The sequence below is a fragment of the Bubalus kerabau genome, chromosome 8, assembly GCF_029407905.1.
Source record: "Bubalus kerabau isolate K-KA32 ecotype Philippines breed swamp buffalo chromosome 8, PCC_UOA_SB_1v2, whole genome shotgun sequence".
In the NCBI taxonomy this organism is placed as follows: domain Eukaryota; kingdom Metazoa; phylum Chordata; class Mammalia; order Artiodactyla; family Bovidae; genus Bubalus; species Bubalus kerabau.
In genome coordinates this window covers 35,734,247-35,754,094 of record NC_073631.1, presented here as the reverse complement: position 1 = coordinate 35,754,094, position 19,848 = coordinate 35,734,247, and the positions used below count along the sequence as shown (strand labels likewise).

General features: G+C 40.0%; 1 protein-coding gene and 1 long non-coding RNA gene across 6 annotated transcripts in view; one reads left to right on the top strand and one right to left on the bottom strand.

Annotated features, from left to right (window-relative positions):
- The window catches only part of LOC129659035 (ATP-dependent translocase ABCB1), a 110,189-nt gene extending 105,479 nt beyond the window's left edge, over window positions 1-4,710 (bottom strand). Inside the window, exons 1-2 of the mRNA XM_055590043.1 lie at window positions 3,973-4,710; window positions 3,319-3,392 (exon numbers count right to left, since the gene is read on the bottom strand). Coding sequence (XP_055446018.1) covers window positions 3,319-3,392; window positions 3,973-4,515 — 617 coding nt within the window. The 5' untranslated portion in view covers window positions 4,516-4,710. The remainder of the gene's footprint in view (window positions 1-3,318; window positions 3,393-3,972) is intronic.
- LOC129659036 (uncharacterized) lies at window positions 4,604-17,501 on the top strand. 5 transcript variants are annotated; one of them, XR_008717756.1, is made up of 5 exons: window positions 4,604-4,740; window positions 5,180-5,215; window positions 7,272-7,397; window positions 7,765-7,958; window positions 13,248-17,501. It is a non-coding gene; the product is annotated as an uncharacterized LOC129659036 (long non-coding RNA). The 5 variants fall into 5 exon arrangements; XR_008717755.1 differs by having other exon boundaries at window positions 7,719-7,958; XR_008717757.1 differs by lacking the exon at window positions 7,765-7,958 and adding an exon at window positions 5,931-5,987.
- The last annotated feature ends 2,347 nt before the right edge of the window (window positions 17,502-19,848 follow it).

Here is a 19,848-nt window from a genome sequence, read left to right as displayed (position 1 = left end):
CCCATAGACGGCAGCCACCAGGCTCCCCCGACCCTGGGACTCTCCAGGCAAGAACACTGGAGTGGGTTGCCATTTCCTTCTCCAATGCATGAAAGTGAAAAGTGAAAGTGAAGTCGCTCAGTCGTGTCCAACTCTTAGCGACCCCATGGACTGCAGCCTACCAGGCTCCTCCATCCATGGGATTTTCAAGGCAAAGTACTAGAGTGGGGTGCCATTGCCTTCTCCCTCAATAATGGTGAGCACATTTTAATAAGAGTTACTTAACTAAAAAAAAAAAAAATTCTAGTTTGAAAAAAAAGTTTGTAGACCATGACAGCAATCAACAATAAAATGACAGTATATGCAAGTTTAAAAGAAATATTGTTTCCAAAATATGGGCTCTTACAGAAGAATAAATAAGTAAATGTCCCACAAATATTTATTGAACACCTTTTTCAAAAAGGTTCGAGAGGGAGGGCACATATGTATACCTATGGGTGATTCATGTTGATGTTTGGCGGAAACCAACACAATACTGTAAAGCAATTGTCCTTCAATTGAAAATAAATATTTAAAAACTGAGGTATAAGTGACATACACTGTATCAGTTTCAGGTGTACAAGAGAATGATTTGATATTTGTATATACTGGGAAATCATCACCACGAGTCTAGTTGACATCTGTCATCATACAAAAATCACAGAATTTTCTTCCTTGTGATGAGAACTTTCAAGATTTACTCTTAGCAACTTTCAAATATGCAATACAGTGTTATTAACCGGAGTCACACTGCTGTACATTACACCTCCATGACTTATTCTATAACTGGCACTTTGGACCTTTTGACCCCCTTCACCTGTTTTGTCCCCCATTCCTCCACCTCTGGAAACCACCAATCTATCAAACACATTTCTTTCCTTCCACAGAGCCTTAATACTTTTTATTTCAATGTCCCTACGTCTTTGCGTCAAAAAATACGTATTTGTTTAAGATACCAAGTTTAAAAACTTAAAAACAAAAATATCTACCTTCCACTCAATATAATCTATTTTATGAAAATGTATCATGAAAACCTTCAAACAAAAAGAATATTAATAATGACTACCCATTAAAAATTCACCTAGATTCAACAACTGTGAACATTTTGACCATATTTTCTTTAATGCATAAGGACGTTTATAACTGTTAATCGCCAAACTATTTGAAAATAAGCTGCAAATATCATGGCACTTCACATGTTTTCCTACCATTATCACATACAATAAAATTAACAGCAATTTTGATATCAATCCACATTCAAAATTTCCAAGAATGTTTTCTATAGGTTTTTCCTTTTTAGAACTCTGATGTAATTAAGGCTCATGTATTATATGTGGTGGTTTTGTTTCTTTGTTGTTGTTTAGTCACTAAGTCGTGTCTGACTCTTTTGCCACCCCACGGACCGTAGCCCGCCAGGCTCCTCTGTCCATGGGATTGCCTAGGCAAAAATACTGGAGTGGGCAGGCTGCCATTTCCTTCTCTATTTGTCTCTTTAGTCTCTTTTAAATCTAGAAATTCTTCTCCCTACCTACCTCCCACCAAATATTGACTTTTTACAGAAACAAAAACAGGTGTCTTATAGAATGTCCCACATCTTAGATATATCTGTTTCAATCTTTGTCCAAATTGTGCAGTTAAGTATGAAATACAGATTTGAGGATGCATTGTAAAAGAGAATGCAAACTATCTCATTAATAATCCTCATTACATGTAGAAATGATAATAGGTTGAACATACTTGGATCCTTAAAATGTATTTCCAACATTAATTTCACCTGTTTGCTTTTACTTTTTAAAAGTTGGTATTAGAAAATTAATAATTACCAATGTGGTTTACATCGTATGTGGTTCACATTGTATTTCTATTGGACAGCATTAGTCTGAAAGCTTGATAAGTTAGAGTCACTAAATGAGATTTTGCAAACATACTTCCTAGGTGGTGCCATGTCACTAATGCAGTCTATTCCACGAGCCAGGCCAGGTATGATCACTTGGTTACGGTGACTAACTGCACTATCTTTCCACTGGAAAAAAAAATCACATTTTCCTTTTTCCAATTACGAATTGTGGCTAATTCATAGATTCAACCTTTCTCTGAGTGGTTTAGGATCCATTAAAAATCCTTGCCTGAACCAATTATAACAATACAGGTTTCAACATTTTTCTGTGAAGAAGGGTTCTCCCTCCCTCTCTCTCCCCCCTTCTTTCTCTCTTAGTTTTCCTCCCCCTCTCAGAATTTTATTAAAAATTAATTTACTCAGTATTTCACAATCAAGTTCTTCACCTCACAATCAAGTACAGTCATTATTCTTGTTGATGCTCAAACTGTCCCTGATGTGGGCCAGTGAAAGCCCCTTCAAGCCAGCTCCTGTGTCCTTTTTTCATAATCGCCCTCCGCCTCTTGTTTTCAGGTACTACAAGATACTCCAAGCTCAGCCTCAATTGACATTAACCCTTTCTCTGTTGGGTGCAGATATCCTTTTTGTAAGGAACCATACTGAGAAACCAAGATTGACATTGAGTGTGCTCTCAAAGGACAGAAACTGACCTATTAAAAAAAATCATGAAATCATATTCAGATTCAACATTGTTTTTAAAGAGTCTACTTAATGTCCACACTTGTATTTCTTTTCTCTTACACTGAAAAGTTTGGTTTCTAATAATATTCATAACTTTACTAATTTAAGTTTACCATTTATTACTAACAGAGCTGAGTGAAATTAAAAATTTCCTGTACAGATATTGCACTGTGATCAAAATTTACTTAAGATAATTATTTTTCCTATGTGATTACGGAACCAATCCTATACACAGTCAGGATAATTCTACACCATTCTAATAATTCTTTGATAGTACACTCGTCTTACAATTACTTCTACCAGAGTCAGATACCCATTGCCTTAAAAAGAAAAAAAGAACATTTAAAAGTAGTCGTGGCCTTCTGTCCCATCTGCTGCGTGCCACAAACATGCAATGTTTAAGTGACTGTTTTACCAGAAGGAACAGACTGGACCACAAAGCAGGCTCGCGGACGACCAACATCACACGTAAAGCAGAAGGTTATAAAACACAGGAAAGGAAATGAGCCTTGGCCTGTGTGGGTCCAAAAAGCTGAGGAAGAAGCTCACCATGCAAATGCTGGGCTCAACTCAAGCCAGTGAACCTCCACAACTGCCTACATTTAAGATACAAAAACCCATCACCACCACCACCATCAGCTCATTTAATTCAGAGTTGGAGGCCGGAAACAAATCTCCCAAGTTTCTCAAGCCACGTAAAGTATGAAAGTGAAACAAACTACCTTTTTTTGTCCCTTTTCAAGAAATTTTCCCCCCCTGCTCTTCCATTGCGGCCGTCTTCAAGATCCATCGCGACCTGAGGAGCAACCACAGCCAATCAGTCAAACGTAAGATCCTCAGAAGGCTAAGATGAAACTGAACTTGACTACAGCGCGCCGGGCAGAAGGGCGGAGCGCTCGCCCTGATGCTCCAGCGGCTCGTGGCCGCGAGGGTCGCCGCAGGGACATTACTCAGCGCCAGGCATCCAGCCTCCGCACGCGAGCCGAGGGGCAGGGCGGCGGCCCGGCCCGGACTTTGCCCGCCTCCACCGCGGCTCTGCCTCCCGGTTCCCCACGCCATCCATCTGCCCGCGGGGTCAGAGCCCGGCTGCCCGCACAGCGCTGGCTCTGCAGGCTCGGGGCAGCAGACTCCAGGACGGATAACTATCTCAAAAACAACAACAACAACAAAAAAAAACTAGAGACAGATGCCTCAAGAGCTCCCCAACTGAGAATAAGTCTCACCCCTTTTAGTCCCCTTGGACTTGCCAATTGGCATCTCCCCTTCCCTCTCCTCCGAAGCCCTCCGCCCCAGGAGACCCAACTCAGGAAATTAGAGAGCCCACCCATCCTCCCCCCAAACCTTCTCCGTCTAGTCCCCAGCTTCCCGCGCCCTACCTCGGGCTTTCCCTCGGAATGTACACTAAGGCGTGAATCTTTGAAGAAGAGATTCAGACTCCAGCGGAAAGACGCGGCGGATGCGAACAGCGGTCTCGGCTCCTCTGAGTCTTGAAGAGCCGCTGCTCGAACGCGCCCCGACTTCCCGTGGCCCTGGGAGCAGGGAGCGGAGAACTTGCGCAAAGCCCACGCCCGGTGCTCTGCGCTCGGCCAATCACCCGCAGTCTCGGGACAGCTCCCGGCCGGTTCTATTGAATCCTGATTGCGCGAAATTACGAAACAGGTTGGAATTATGGGAGGAATGTCCTCGCTTCTGTTGCCCCTCAGCAAAAGGGCGAGCAGGGGAACGCTTATCAGCTGAATCAACCGAGGGCTTTTACGTTTAGAGAGCCCTTGTCTGTACAGGTCCACGAAATTATGAATATACAGATAGATATAAATGTCACTATACAATTCGCTTCTTGTGACTCGAGTAGATAAGGGAAATTTTCTTTGATATCGCATCCAATATATTCTAATAAAACAATATCCGGCTTTGCCCATTCTGTAGTTAAAATTTCCTTCCGCTCTCTTATATTTTGTTTTTCATTAGATTACACGTCGTTTGTTACTTGGTTTTTTTTTTCTTTAAGTCATATATTTTTGTCTTTATAACAACAAATTAAAGATATGGTGAAAAAATAAAATTCCCTTCCAAGCAGCATTTTTTAAAAGGCCAGGTGAAATTTTTCTGCAAGTGTTTTCTTCAGTTGTTTGACAGTTTCTAAGGTATATATGTTTATCCTTTATTTGAAGAGACATACAAATAAAATGGTCTTCCCTGGTGGCTCAGATGGGAAAGAACCTACCTGCAATGCAGGAGATGGGGTTCGAATCCTGGATGGGGAAGATCCCCTCGAGAAGAAAATGCCAACCTACTCCAGTATTCTTGCCTAGAGTATTCCATGGACAGAGGAGCCTGGTTGACTGCAGCCCATGGAAATATATGGGAAGATATTTTCTTAAACATATAAATCCAAACGGACATTTCAAGGTAGAAATTTATGTAAAAGAGTGTAATATTTTGGGGTTTTAGCCATCAGATGAATGCCCTGTTTTTCTCAAGACATTTAAAAACATATTTTTATTTGGATTCTAAAAGTATCCTGTATTTTAACATGTTGCTTTAGTTGTAATTTAACGCCATATCTACTGTTGCCGTTTACAGGTTTTTCTGGTCCTCTCTTCCTCAAATTGATGAAAAGTAAGTGCAATTGTGAAGACAATTCAAATTCATAAAGCAGCATTAACACATCAGAGCTTTTCATACTTGTCAACCCAGGGGAAATGGATGTTTTTGTAACCTTTTGTCTGCGTTCTCTGACTTAGAGGAGTTACCTCTCAGCTCACTGCAAAAGTTTAAAAGAAGAAAATCTTTTTAGTTTTTACTGCATAGTGTATTTTCTGTACTTTAAGTAACTCATATTTCAAAGTCATAATTTTCTTTCCATCTTTTATTCCAGATTTTCTTTGCCTTAATTTTTTTTTTTTTTTTTTACTTAGCTATACAATTAGGTTTCTTTCTTTACAAACTGTTAATTAGCCTTTCTAACAGACCACTCACAATCTGTGTTCTAATTGGAAATGTGTGTGTACAGCATCAGCCCAACCATTTAAAGGCTTAACGCCAACCCTTTGTTCCACCTGGGGCAAATGTATAAGGCTCTCCCCTTTCTCCCATGTGTTTTTAATCTGATTCATGCTTCTCTTTTTTTCCACTTTTGTTTTACCTTGTCCTTCATTTAGTTTATGTGATCTTGTCATATATTCAATATTTTATGTATCCTTGAAAAATGCCCTATATCCTCCCTAAAACAATGCAGGATTTTTTTTTAATTCAAGTATAGTTGATTGTCAATGTTGTGTTAGTTTCAGGTGTGCAGCAAAGTGATTCCGTTTTTTTTTTTTTTCTTTTTTAGATTCTTTTTCATTATGGATTATTACAAGATATAGAATACAGTTCCCTGTGCTATACAGTAATTCCTTGTTATTTATTTTATATATAGTACTGTGTATATGCGATTCCCAAACTCCTAATTATCTCCCTCTCCCTTTCCCCTCGGAGAAGGCAATGGCACCCCACTCCAGTACACTTGCCTGGAAAATCCCATGGATGGAGGAGCCTGGTGGGCTGCAGTCCATGGGGTCGCTGAGGGTCAGACATGACTGAGCAACTTCACTTTCACTTTTCACTTTCATGCATTGGAGAAGGAAATGGCAACCCACTCCAGTGTTCTTGCCTGGAGAATCCCAGGGACGGGGGAGCCTGGTGGGCTGCCGTCTATGGGGTCGCACAGAGTCGGACACGACTGAAGTGACTTAGCAGCAGCCCTTTCCCCTTTGTTAACTAAAAGTTTGTTTTCTATGTCTGCAACTCTATTTCTGTTTTGTAAATAAGTCATTTTTATCAGTTTTTTAGATTCCACATAAAATTGCTGTCATATGTTATTTGTCTTTCTCCTTCTGACTTACTTAGTATGATCATCTCTAGATCCATCCATATTGCTGCAAATGGCATTATTTCATTCTTTTTTATGGCTGAGTAACAGGATATTTTTTTAAAGTAGAACATATATTTTGTTGATTGCACTATTTCTACAGGCTTGAGCTTCAAGTGATAATCTCTATCAAGGAGTACGTGGTTTAAGGATCAGTATAGCCCACAGAATTTTCAATAAAGCTCTTATACATATATATATATATATATATTAGTTGTTTTGCTCCACTGGCATGAAGATATGCATATAAAATACAATGGACCTAAAACAATGGATGGTTCTAGCTACTTCCAAGCCATAACTGTTGATTTTAAAGACTCTGACTCCTGTCTCACATTACTGCCAGCCACTCCTGTAATATTGAACAGCTGGATTAGCCACTTCCACTATGAACCTCATTACCTTCCAGTGAAACTCTTTGGAAAGCAACCCCTTTGCAAGTCTTGACTCATACCCCTTCATTCAAGCAGCCATTTTTCCTTTTGAAGTGTGCTTCCCCATAATCCATACCTTCCTGTCTTCCACTGGCATGTAGTCCTTTCACAGGCTTTAATGTACTCTCCCAACATTCAAGATTAGCATCCCTGCCACAGTTTATTACATACCTGCGGGAAAAATAATACATACCTACAGGAGTAATAATAACTAGCATTGACTAAGCACTGCCAGGAATTATCCCAAGTATTTGAAAATGATTAAATCATTTAATCCTCACAATTATCCTCTGACATGTGTAATTTTATTGTTACTCCCATTTTACAGTCACAGAAACTGAGGTTTGACATCACGTGCCCAAAGTCACACAACTGGTACGCAGCTGACCCAGGACTTGAAAGCAATCCAGCTCCCAGCCCTCATAACTACACTCTTAACCACTTGCCTACAATGGTACGTTATTATAGTACACTCTCCTACACTGCCTTTTCAAGCCCCATGAAACATTTTCATCTTATGACTCTATCTTAGAAATCATTCAATGGCTCCTTACCACCAACTGTATCTATTGTATCTGAGAGTTTCCACTTGACTTTTAAGGGCTGCAACACACAATGTCTCACTGACCATCTTCATCCACCTCACTTCCTTACACTCTCTCCCTCAACCCCACCACATATATGAGTGTTCACTCCATTTTGGCCCAACTCACCTCTCAGATGATTTGCTTTTTTACCCTCTGTGCCTTTCCACAAGTAAATCTTTAATTTACAGCAATTTTCTTTTATGGTATCAAACTCCACAAACAACTTCAACTTAGATTCAACTACTGCGTGCATGCTAAGTCACTTCAGTCTCTCATGACTCTTAAGCGACCGTATGGACTGTTGCCTGCCAGACTCCTCAGTCCATGGGATTTCTCGGGCAAGAATACTGGAGTGGGTTGCCATGCCCTCCTCCAGGGGATCTTCACAACCCGATGGAACCTACATCTTGAGTCTTCTGCATTGGCAGGTGGGTTCTTTACCACTAGCACCACCTGGGAAGCCCTTTCGATGTTGCTGTTGCTGTTGCTAAGTTGCTTCAATTGTGTCCGACTCTGTGCGACCCCATAGACGGCAGCCCACCAGGCTCCCCCGTCCCTGGGATTCTCCAGGCAAGAACACTGGAGTGGGTTGCCATTTCCTTCTCCAATGCATGAAAATGAAAAGCAAAGTCGCTCAGTCATGTCCACCTCTTCACGACCCCATGGATTGCAGCCTACCAGGCTCCTCTGACCATGGGATTTTCCAGGCAAGTGTACTGGAGTGGGGTGCCATTGCCTTCTCCAGCCCTTTCGCTAAGTTTGAACAATTCATAATTTACTTAACTTTTCAGTCCTTGACTTGTCTCTTTGGTAAAAGGAGATAATAATGATACCTTATAAAGTTATTGCAAGATTAAGTGATTTGTGTATTGAAAGGGCTTGTACAGTGCCTGAAACACATTAAGCACTCAGTAATTGTTATATATTAGTAATAAAACCCCCTTCTCAGTCTATTTTTGCCCTTCTTGCTATTCTTCACCTCATGTATGTAGCTACATGTATGTATTCTCTGTTACTTTCAATAAGCTTTCCAGGTGACTCAGTGATAAAAACCTGCCTGCCAATGCAGGAGACACGGGTTTGATCCTTGGGTTGGGAAGATCCCCTGGAGAAGGAAATGGTAACCCAATGCAGTATTGTTGCCCGGGAAATCCCATGGACAGAGGAGCCTAGTGGGCTACATTCCCCGGGGCCACAAAAGAGTAGGACACGACCGAGCCGCTAAACGGTAACAAGACTTTCAACAGTCATAGAGGCGCTAAATGATAGTGACAGACGGTATAAACATTAAATTCTGCCTTCAGGGAGATTGTAGATTGTTTTATTCATAGAAGTTCTTCTGGCCCAAATAGACTGGGATTGTGTGTTTTATTATTTGGTTGTGTTGCAGTTCATGTCGTGCTGAAAAGTACAGTTCATGTAGTACTGTACTGTCTGTGGCAGAGATACCATAAATGCCATTGTCAGCATTAGTTCAGTTCAGTCGCTCAGTCATGTCTGACTCTTTGTGACCCCATGAATCGCAGCATGCCAGGCCTCCCTGTCTGTCACCAACTCCAGAGTTCACTCAAACTCATGTCCATCGAGTCAGTGATGCCATCCAGCCATCTCATCCTCTGTCATCCCCTTCTCCTCCTGCCCCCAATCCCTCCCAGCATCAGAGTCTTTTCCAACAAGTAAACTCCTTGCATGAGGTGGCCAAAGTATTGGAGTCTCAGCTTTAGCATCAGTCCTTCCAAAGAACACCCAGGACTGATCTCCTTTAAAATGGACTGGTTGAATCTGCTTGCAGTCCAAGGGACTCTCAAGAGTCTTCTCCAATACCACAGTTCAAAAGCATCAATTCTTAGGCGCTCAGCTTTCTTCACAGTCCAACTTTCACATCCATACATCTAGCCTTGACTAGATGGACTTTTGTTGACAAAGTAATGTCTCTGCTTTTGAATGTGCTCTCTAGGTTGGTCATAACTTTCCTTCCAAGGAGTAAGCGTCTTTTAATTTCATGGCTGCAGTCACCATCTGCAGTGATTTTGGAGCCCAAAAAAATAAAGTCAGCCACTGTTTCCACTGTTTCCCATCTATTTCCCATGAAGAGATGGGACCAGATGCCATGATCTTCGTTTTCTGAATGTTGAGCTTTAAGCCAACTTTTTCAACTCTCCTCTTTTCACTTTCATCAAGCGGCTTTTTAGTTCCCCTTCACTTTCTGCCATAAGGGTGTTGTCATCTGCATATCTGAGGTTATTGATATTTCTCCCAGCAATCTTGATCCAGCTTGTGCTTCTTCCAACCCAGCGTTTCTCATGATGTACTCTGCATATATGTTAAATAAGCAGGGTGACAATATACAGCCTTGACGTCCTCCTTTTCCTATTTGGAACCAGTTTGTTGTTCCATGTCTAGTTCTAAGTGTTGCTTCCTGACCTGCATATAGGTTTCTCAAGAGGCAGGTCAGGTGGTCTGGTATTCCCATCTCTTTCAAAATTTTCCACAGTTTATTGTGATCCACACAGTCAAAGGCTTTGGCATAGTCAATAAAGCAGAAATAGATGTTTTTCTTGGAGAAGGCAATGGCACCCCACTCCAGTACTTTTGCCTGGAAAATCCCATGGATGGAGGAGCCTGGTAGGCTGCAGTCCATGGGGTCGCTAAGAGTCGGATACGACTGAAGTGACTTAGTAGTAGTTGTAGTAGTAGATGTTTTTCTGGAACTCTCTTGCTTTTTCCATGATCCAGCAGATGTTGGCAATTTGATCTCTGGTTTCTCTGCCTTTTCTAAAACCAGCTTGAACATCTGGAATTTCACGGTTCACATACTGCTGAAGCCTGGCTTGGAGAATTTTAGGCATCACTTTACTAGTGTGTGAGATGAGTGCAATTGTGTGGTAGTTTGAGCATTCTTTGGCATTGCCTTTCTTTGGGATTGGAATGAAAACTGACCTTTTCCAGTCCTGTGGCCACTGCTGAGTTTTCCAAATTTGCTGGCATATTGAGTGCAGCACTTTCACAGCATCATCTTTCAGGATTTGAAATAGCTCAACTGGAATTCCATCACCTCCACTAGCTTTGTTCGTAATGATGCTTTCAGTTTCCCTGTTTTCTTTGAAACTGTTTGCCATTCAAAATAACATTAACCTCTCCTGAAACACACCTTCCACCCAATGTCAAGCAAAACTAGTATGCGAAGCTCTACCAAAAAACTCTATGTTTTTATTGAAATATAATTGATACACATTATTGTTTAGTTTTGGGCTTCCCTGGTGACTCAAATGATAAAGAATCTGATGGCAATGTGGTAGACCTGGGTTCAATCCCTGGGTTGGATTACTGTGATATTGAATGGTTTGCCTTGGAAATTAACAGAGATCATTTTGTCGTTTTTGAGATTGCATCCAAGTACTGCATTTCGGACTCTTTTATTGACCATGATGGCTACTCCATTTCTTCTAAGGGATTCCTGCCCACAGTAGTAGATATAATGGTCATCTGAATGAAATTCACCCATTCCAGTCCATCTTAGTTCACTGATTCCTAGAATGTCCATGTTCACTCTTGTCATCTCCTGTTTGACCACTTTCAATTTGCCTTGATTCATGGACCTAACATTCCAGGTTCCTATGCAATATTGCTCTTTACAGCATTGAACCCTGCTTCCATCACCAGTCCCATTCACAACTGGGTGTTGTTTTTGCTTTGGCCCCATCCCTTCATTCTTTCTGGAGTTCTTTCTCCACTGATCTCCAGTAGCATATTGGGCACCTACTGACCTGGGGAGTTCATCTTTCAGTGTCCTATCTTTTTGCCTTTTCATACTGTTCACGGGGTTCTCAAGGCAAGAATACTGAAGTGGTTTGCCATTCCCTTCTCCAGTCGACCACATTCTATCAGACCTCTCCACCATGATCCATCCATCTTGGGTGGCCCCATTCGGCATGGCTTAGTTTCACTGAGTTAGACAAGGCTGTGGTCCATGTGATCAGATTGGCTAGTTGTCTGTGACTGTGGTTTCAGTCTGTCTGCCCTCTGATCCCCTCTCTCATCCCTACCATCTTACTTGGGTTTCTCTTACCTTGGATGTGGGGTTTCTCTTACCTTGGATGTGGGGTTTTTCTTCATGGCTGCTCCAGCAAAGCGCAGCCACTGCTCCTTACCTCTGATGCGGGGTAGCTCTTCTCGGCCGCCGCCCCTGCCCTCGGGCCAGGGTAGCTCTTCTGGGACCTTCGCAGCCGACACTCTCTAAGCAACTTTCAAATATGTTATTCAGTATTGCCTGGAGAATCCCATGGATGGAGGAGCCTGGTGGGCTGCAGTCCATGGGGTCGCTGAGGGTCAGACACGACTGAGCAACTTCAGTTCCACTTTTCACTTTCATGCATTGGAGAAGGAAATGGCAACCCACTCCAGTGTTCTTGCCTGGAGAATCTCAGGGACAGGGGAGCCTGGTGGGCTGCCGTCTATGGGGTCACACAGAGTCGGACCCGACTGAAGCGACTTAGCAGCAGCAGCATTGTTAACGTCACACTGTTCATTACATCTTCATGACTTATTTATTTTATAACTGAAAAGTTGTACCTTTGACTCTATTCAGCCATTTGTCCCACTCCCACTTCCCACCTCTGGCTACCACCAGTCTATTCTCTGGATCTATGAGCTTGTTTTGTTTTTGTTTTTAAGATTCCACATATAAGTGAGATCAGATTGTATATGTCTTTCTCTGTCTGACTCAGTTCACTTAGCATAATGCCCTCAATAACGCCCTTAGCGTAACATCCATCCATGTTGTTGGAAATAGTCAGAGTCATTCTTTTTATGGCTAAACAATATTCATTTCATGTGTACATGCCATATGTTCTTTATTCCACTGTCAGTGGACACTTATGTTGTTTCCATGTCTTTGCTCTTGTAAAGTTTCAATGAACATGAGCAAGCGTATGTCTTTTAGTGTTAGTGTTTTTGTTTTCTTCAGGTAAATGCCCAGAAATGGAATTGCTGGACCATATAGTGGTTCTGTTTTTAATTTTTTGAGGAAACCTCCATACTGTTTTCCATAATGATAGTACCAATCTACATTCCAGCAAGTAGTGCACAATAGTTCCCTTTTCTCCATGTCCTCACCAATATGTTCAGACGACTCAATCTTAAATGTAAAGAGTATTTGCCATGTAAGTCGCATAAGCGGTGAGTTCCACTCGGTGCATTGAAAAATTAGATACTAGACGTGGCACCACCGGCATTTTAGCTACTTTTATTTAGTTGGCTTTATCTCACAGCCTATTAAACTATTCACAAATGAACCTTAATTCCTACTGCTTGCATTTTAACTTCTATAAATGTGTTATTAATAAATGTTTTTATTTCTTTAATGTAGAATTTCAGAAGTTTTAAATTCTGCCATTAATAGAAAATCCATTTCATGTGTTTTTATCAACCACCAACCACCGACTAAAAATGGATTCTGAAGAATGTCCAGGCTCTCTGGTTGTATATTTAGATGACTATTTATATCCTAGCTCCCTCAACCCTTCATTACCTTTTCAAGCTCCTCTTACAATTTATTTTTATCCTCTCACCTACTTTCCTTCTTCTCCTAAGAAGAGAATTTTTTTTATTCTTCAGGAGGTTCTTCTTCCCATGACTCTTTTGTGGTAAATCCTGTGTATTTCTTTCCCTGGTCTCTCCAATAATTCAGTTTCCTTATTTCTCCTCCCTCTATTTAGCCAATCTGAGTGTGAATTGAAGATTCAACATTCTAAAAAAAGGAATGCAAAATCACACTGATGAACTCTGCTGACCTGAGCCAAAGAAAGAACACACCGGAAGTTTCAGTCCAAAGAGCAAGACAGATGGCAGCTGTGGCAGCAACAGTCAAGGACCCACACCCTCCACCCATTTATGTGTAATTAATTCTATGCACAAAGGATGTGTGACCGTGATGACAGGGCACATTGAATGATGTGCCTGAATCCACGTTGGATTACATCAGATTGCTTCTATGCACACATGCACTTTAAAAAAGAAAAACTCTTCACGTAAGCATATTGCTCCCCAAAGAGGTTATTTCTCTTGACATTGTTTAACCAATGGATGCAACAGCCTTGACTTGGGTGAAATGCTGATCAGAAGACAACAGATTGACTTATTCTAAAACTAAGTGATTAAGCCATGTATCCAAAGTGAAAGTCGCTCAGTCATGTCTGACTCCTTGTGACCGCATGGACTATACAGTCCCTGGAATTCTCCAGGCCAGAATTCTGGAGTGGTAGCCATTCCCTTCTCCAGGGAATCTTCCCAACCCTGGGGTGGAACCCAGGTCTCCTGCATTGCAGGCGGATCCTTTACCACCTGAGCCATCAGGGAAGCCCAAGCCATCTATCCAAGTCAATGACAAATAGAAGTCTGAATTCTACTCTTCTGGGTGTCCTTCTCTGTCTATACTAGCAAGAAGTGACTCTTACCCACCCCCATCCTACTGCTAATTATCTGTGTCCCTCTTTTGGTATTTATTGTTACTTTGTATATGATTAGGAATTTCTTTCTCTCTCTCTTTTTTTTTTTTTTTTTTGCCACACTACAAGTCATGTAGGATCTTAGTTCCCCAAACAGGGACAGAACCAGTGCCCCTTGCAATGGAAGCACAGAGGCTTCCCCTGGACCACCAAGGAAGTCCCAGAAATTTCTGTTTATATTTTAATAACACAGCACCTTAGATAAAGATTCAACACAAGCTTGTTGAATCTGTTAAGTATTGAGTCTGATCTCAGAGACAGCTTTATAGAAATTAGACCAGTAGGCCAATTGCTCAAGTCAGTGCTTTGAGAGTTCTATAACCTTTATCCACCTCTCATAGCAGCTTGAGTACTCCAGTAGCGAATCATCCCTCTGAGTAAATCACTGTCTTCTATGAAAATAAATCTATCTATAAATCTATAAATCTGTGCTATCCATAATAGCACAAGAAGATTTTTAAAGTAAATCACAGAATTAATAGGAGAGAGAATAAGGCAGTAAGAACAAGGGAAAGATTAGAATGAAGTGAAGCTTGGTGGTAGGTGGTTTAGTTGCTAAGTCGTATCTGACTCTTGTGACCCCATGGACTGTAGCCCACCAGGCTCCTCCATCCATGGGATTTCCCAGTCAAGAATACTAGAGTCAGTTGCCATTTCCTTTTCCAGGGGATTCTTTACCACTGAACCACAAAGGACGCCCTGAAGTGAAGCTTAGGAGGGTTTGAATTTTAATTGCATCATTTATTGACTGAGTCGTTTTGGACAGGTTACTCCACCCTTGATTTGTGCATTGTTAAAATTGAGACAATAGTAGAATCCACCTAAGGTTTTTGTAAGATGTAGACTGGGTAAGACTTGAAAAGTGTTTGGTGTTGAGTAAGTAGTATTGTTACCCAGATAGCCTAGTAAAGATGATGAATGGAATGTCAGGAATAAAAATTAAATACAAGAATAAAAGTGTCTGAAAAGGACTAGTGATGGTCATTGAAAGTAAATAATCATATGGAAAATATAAATAATTATTTGAAATAAAGCTAAAAAGAAGGCAAAAGTTATCCTGAATAAATTTAGATTTAGAGGCAACAACTAATCAAATAGTTCTTCATTAGAAATATCATGATGGATTAATATTCTTAATATTTAAATGGTTCATGTAAGTGTAGAAGAAAATTCAAAAGCCCAAATAGAACTGGGCAAAGTACACAAATAGATAATTCACACACAAAAAAGTGATAGTACTCTGGTCAAGAAAGTAGGATATAGTGAAATGTTCACACTCACAGTACAAAGAAATTCAAATTAAAACAGCAAAGACATTTTGAAAAATGAGACTATCAAGTGTTCACAAGAGTGAAGTAAAATAGGTGGGAAGTGAAAGTTATTAAGATGAATAAGGAAACAATGTTTGGCAATATATACTTTAAATGTTTGACTCAATCCAATTTTAGGAATTCTGTTCTAAAAATATAGTCCAAAGAACAGGAAAAATGTCAGGCACAAAGATGTTCATTGCTGCCTTATTTGATAACAGTGAAAAATGAGAAGTAACCTGAATACATAGCCACATATAAATGGCTGAGAAAATTATGATGCATTCATTCAAAGAAAATAGATAAAATGTACTGTGAACTTCATACTCAACAGTAAAAAGCTAAAAGTATTTCCTCTAAGATCAGGAACAAGACAAGGATGCCCACTCAGACAGAGAAAGACAAATACTGTATGATATATGGAATCATATATCTTGTAATTCTAAAAAAAATCACATGTGGAATCTAAACAATATAACAAACCAGTAAATATAACAAAAATGAAGCCAACTCACAGATAATAAGAGAACAAACTAGTGGTTACCAGTGTGGGGAGGAGTATAGCCATATGAGATGAAGAAGAACAAACTATTAGGTATAGGGTAAGCCACAAGGGTATATTTGAACAACACATGGAATATAGCCAATATTTTATAATTACTATAACCTTTGAAATTGTGAATCACTATATTGTACACCTATAATATGGTACAGCAACTATACTTCAATGAAAGTAATTTTTTTAGAAAGGAAAAATGTACCTTCAAAGAATATCCAGTAACACTGGAAGATACCTACGTTAATATGCAAGGAAAAGGACAGGGGAAAATTATGACAGCATGATTTAACTAGGGTAAAAGAAATGAATTGATGTAATATTAGAAAGAAATATATCGAAAGGTGAAGAATGGTTGTTTTTCAGTGACGAAACTTATGTCATTTTTTTAATTTAAGGTTTTCTGTATTTTACAAATTTCCTATAATATAAGTGTAGAGAATTCCCTGGTTGTCCAATAGATGGGACTCTGTACTTCCACTGCATGGGGGTTCTGGTTAATCTCTGATCCAGAGGAGAACCAAGATCCATAAGCTGCTTGGCGCAGCTAAAAATAAAGTGTATTATTTTTACAATAGAAAAAGTGGTGTTTTGTGTCGAACATAGAGATGGCCATAAGAAAAAAGTTTCAGGACCCCAGTTACTGTTATCCACATTTCAGTTTCAGTGGGGTTTACTGCTTTTTAAGGCACAAACGGCCATATTTAGTGATGGGCAAAATTAACTGGCTAAAGCAGGTAACATGGAGAACTGCCAATATTCTACATTTCTTCAAAAATTTCTACTTCTGAAAATTCCTTTAACATGTTTTTTTTCAAAGAAGAGAGAAAGGAGCAAGGGAGAAAGACAGAGATAAAAATAGAGATATAGCTCTTTTAAGTGATAAGAAAAACATATAGTAGACTGAAATACCGATTTTTTAGTTTTGCCAATTCACTGTCTGGGTGACATGGCTACATTTATCTCATTGCTGCTTCCCTATCAATGCCAAAGCATCGTGGAATAGATCAAAGACTAGAAGTACTTCTCCTGAATAACTATGCCATACGTCCCCCTGAGGAAAGTGAAAAGGAGGAGGAAAGACCGATTAGGGACTTCATTGTCATTCCCCTGAAGCGTAGAGCTCCGTGATGGTAGAAGTCTTGTGTCTTTTTTTTAACTGAAGTGTAGCTGATTTACAACGCTGTGCCGTTGTCTACTGTACAGCTAAGTAATTCAGTTATACACATATATACATTCTTTTTATGTATTCTTTTCCATTATGGTTTATGACAGGATATTGAATATTGTTTTACACCATGCTGCTGGTGCCTAGCACAAAGCACAGTGCAAGATCTTAGGTACTCAATTTCTGCCTGTTGAATTGACTTGGAGAAAACCCCATTCACAGCATTATTTGACTTTTTGGTTTTGTTTTTTGTCGTTTTTAATTTTTGGCTGTATTGCGTAGCCTGTGGGATCCCAGTTTCCTGACCAGGGATTAAACTCGTGTCCCCTGAAGTGAAAGGGCAGAGTCATAACCACTGAACTGCCACGGAAGTCCCTATTTTTCATTTTGAAGCATATCCAAACAAATAAAGATGGATTTTACCAGAACAACTAGGTCTTTCTTGAGTCTTCTTTTCTTAAAATTTGTATTGAGCGCTGTGTGGCCAGGCATCCGCTAAATGCTGGCAATGGGAAGAGGAAGGAGCACAAAGTCCCTCAAGTTGTGTACATGTGTTTCCAGGGGTGAAAATTATTAGTATAACTTTAGTATACACAACAGATATTTTGTTTGTGTTTTTTAAGAACAGTCTTATGGACTCTGTGGGAGAGAGAGAGGGTGGGAAGATTTGGGAGAATGGCGTTGAAACATGTAAAATATCATGTATGAAACGAGTTGCCAGTCCAGGTTCGATGCACGATACTGGATGCTTGGGGCTGGTGACTGGGACGACCCAGAGGGATGGTATGGGGAGGGAACGGGGAGGAGGGTTCAAAAAAAAAAAAATAAATAAAAACAAAACTCAACTTTTACATATAAAATGATCACTATCCTCTTCAAAGTAAATACCCAAGAAAACTATGAAACAATTTCAATGGTGCCAAGAAATAAGGTTGTTAGAACTTTGGTGGGGATTTGTCTTCAGATTCTACTGACATATGCTTTGAACGTCCTCAGTGTTAGCAAGTATTGCCTTATGTTCATAAATTTAAGTATTAGGAACAGGTCACTTGATATTAGACAATGTATTTATTCTTACTGCAACAGAAATGTCTCATTTTTAAAATTAGTGAATGTAGAACAGTTAGCTTAGTACCTGGATGTCTAAGCTTTGAACATTTACTTCTGTTTTCTCATTATTAGTAGTAGGCTAGTGGCTGACTTCCTTGAGAGAAGTTTCAGCTAAAAATGAAATATGGCTAGAATGTAACAAGCCCAATTTTCTTGTGGGCTTAGCAAATTTGTTCTGAAGATTATTCCTAGAGGGAAATCCCTTCAATGTTCAATGTTTATTTACTTGAATCACTCCTAGTATATATCCATTTAATCATTTTTTTACTTTATAGCCAAACCTTTTGCCCTCAGACATCAGCAGTGAGGAATTCCTAACACAATAACAATGTTACCTTAAATGGTTTTTGAACTTGCATAGTTCGTAAAAAAAAATAACACTTCCTTTTTGGTTTTTAATTGCTTTATGATTCATAGACTTTGAACTTGCCTGATCTTAAATGAACTCTCTCCTCAGAACAAGGTCAAATCAGTTCACCAAGCTGACATTTGCTCACTTATTTTTTCAAAAAGGTTTTGTATTATTTCAAAAAACAAATCTACTTAAAATATGCTTCCATGTGGAAAAAACATTGTGCTAATAGACTGATGCATAGTTGTTAGATCTGATTTTATGATAATAACTCGAGTTAGGAAATGCTTTACTTTATATTGGAATTCGTTCATGCATCCAGTCAACAATATTAATTGTGCACCTTCTCTATGTCATGTGTTATTATATGTCCATTGGCATTTGTCCATGAGCAACAACAATATCTCTGCCCAGGTAAAACTTACATTTGGTGGTGGGGTAGACAAATCAACAAAAGCATAGAAAATCAGTGATTTAATATGTTAAAAAGTGGAGCATGGTCCGGGGAAAATAGAGCAGAGGAAGGGGACTGTGCCAGTCAGGAAAAGATTGCAATTTTAAGTAGGATGACCCCATGTGACCGAGACAGGATGGAGCTGAGGAAGCTTATCAGTGATACAGTTAAGATCTTGGGAATCTGAGATCGTGTCTCAGTCACATGAGGTCATCCTACTCAAAACTGAATATAAATGCTTTTAAAATTATTTCTGTAAAATGGTTTCTGCTGTAGGGTAATTCTCACACTCCAGTGTTTCCTTCTGATTCATGGATGTGTACGCTTGTGTGAGAATTTAGAGGTCAGTGTATGCAGGTCTTTTATTACACCAAGTCTCTGAAATGGTAAGTCACTTAACTGAAGGCCATATAATCAGCAAGGGTCGAGTTAACAACATAGATTTTCTGACACTGAGTTTGCTGTTCTTTCTATCATGTTGAGAGGGATCCTAATGGTGAAGATTTCAGATTGGCTACTGCAGGGTGCGCGTTAGGGGCGCAGGTGCAGTCAGACTCTCTAGCTGTTTTACTTCACCTTTGTGACAAGTTTCTCTCACTTGATTTTGTTTTTGCCCTTGATCAGTTACATTACTGACTAGGGTTCTCGGCCTCCTTAATCAATCAAAATTGATGAGAGGCCAGTCAAGAAATTTAGACAAGGCATTATTACTGGGGCTCATGCTGCAGCAAAGAGGAGGGAAAACAAATAGCAGGTTCCCTTGCTTGCTCGCTTGCTCCCCGAGGTGGGGCAAGTTGGTTCCTTATATGGGGTGACAGCAGGGGTGTCAGGAAGATCTGGAGAAGGAAATGTCAGTCCACTG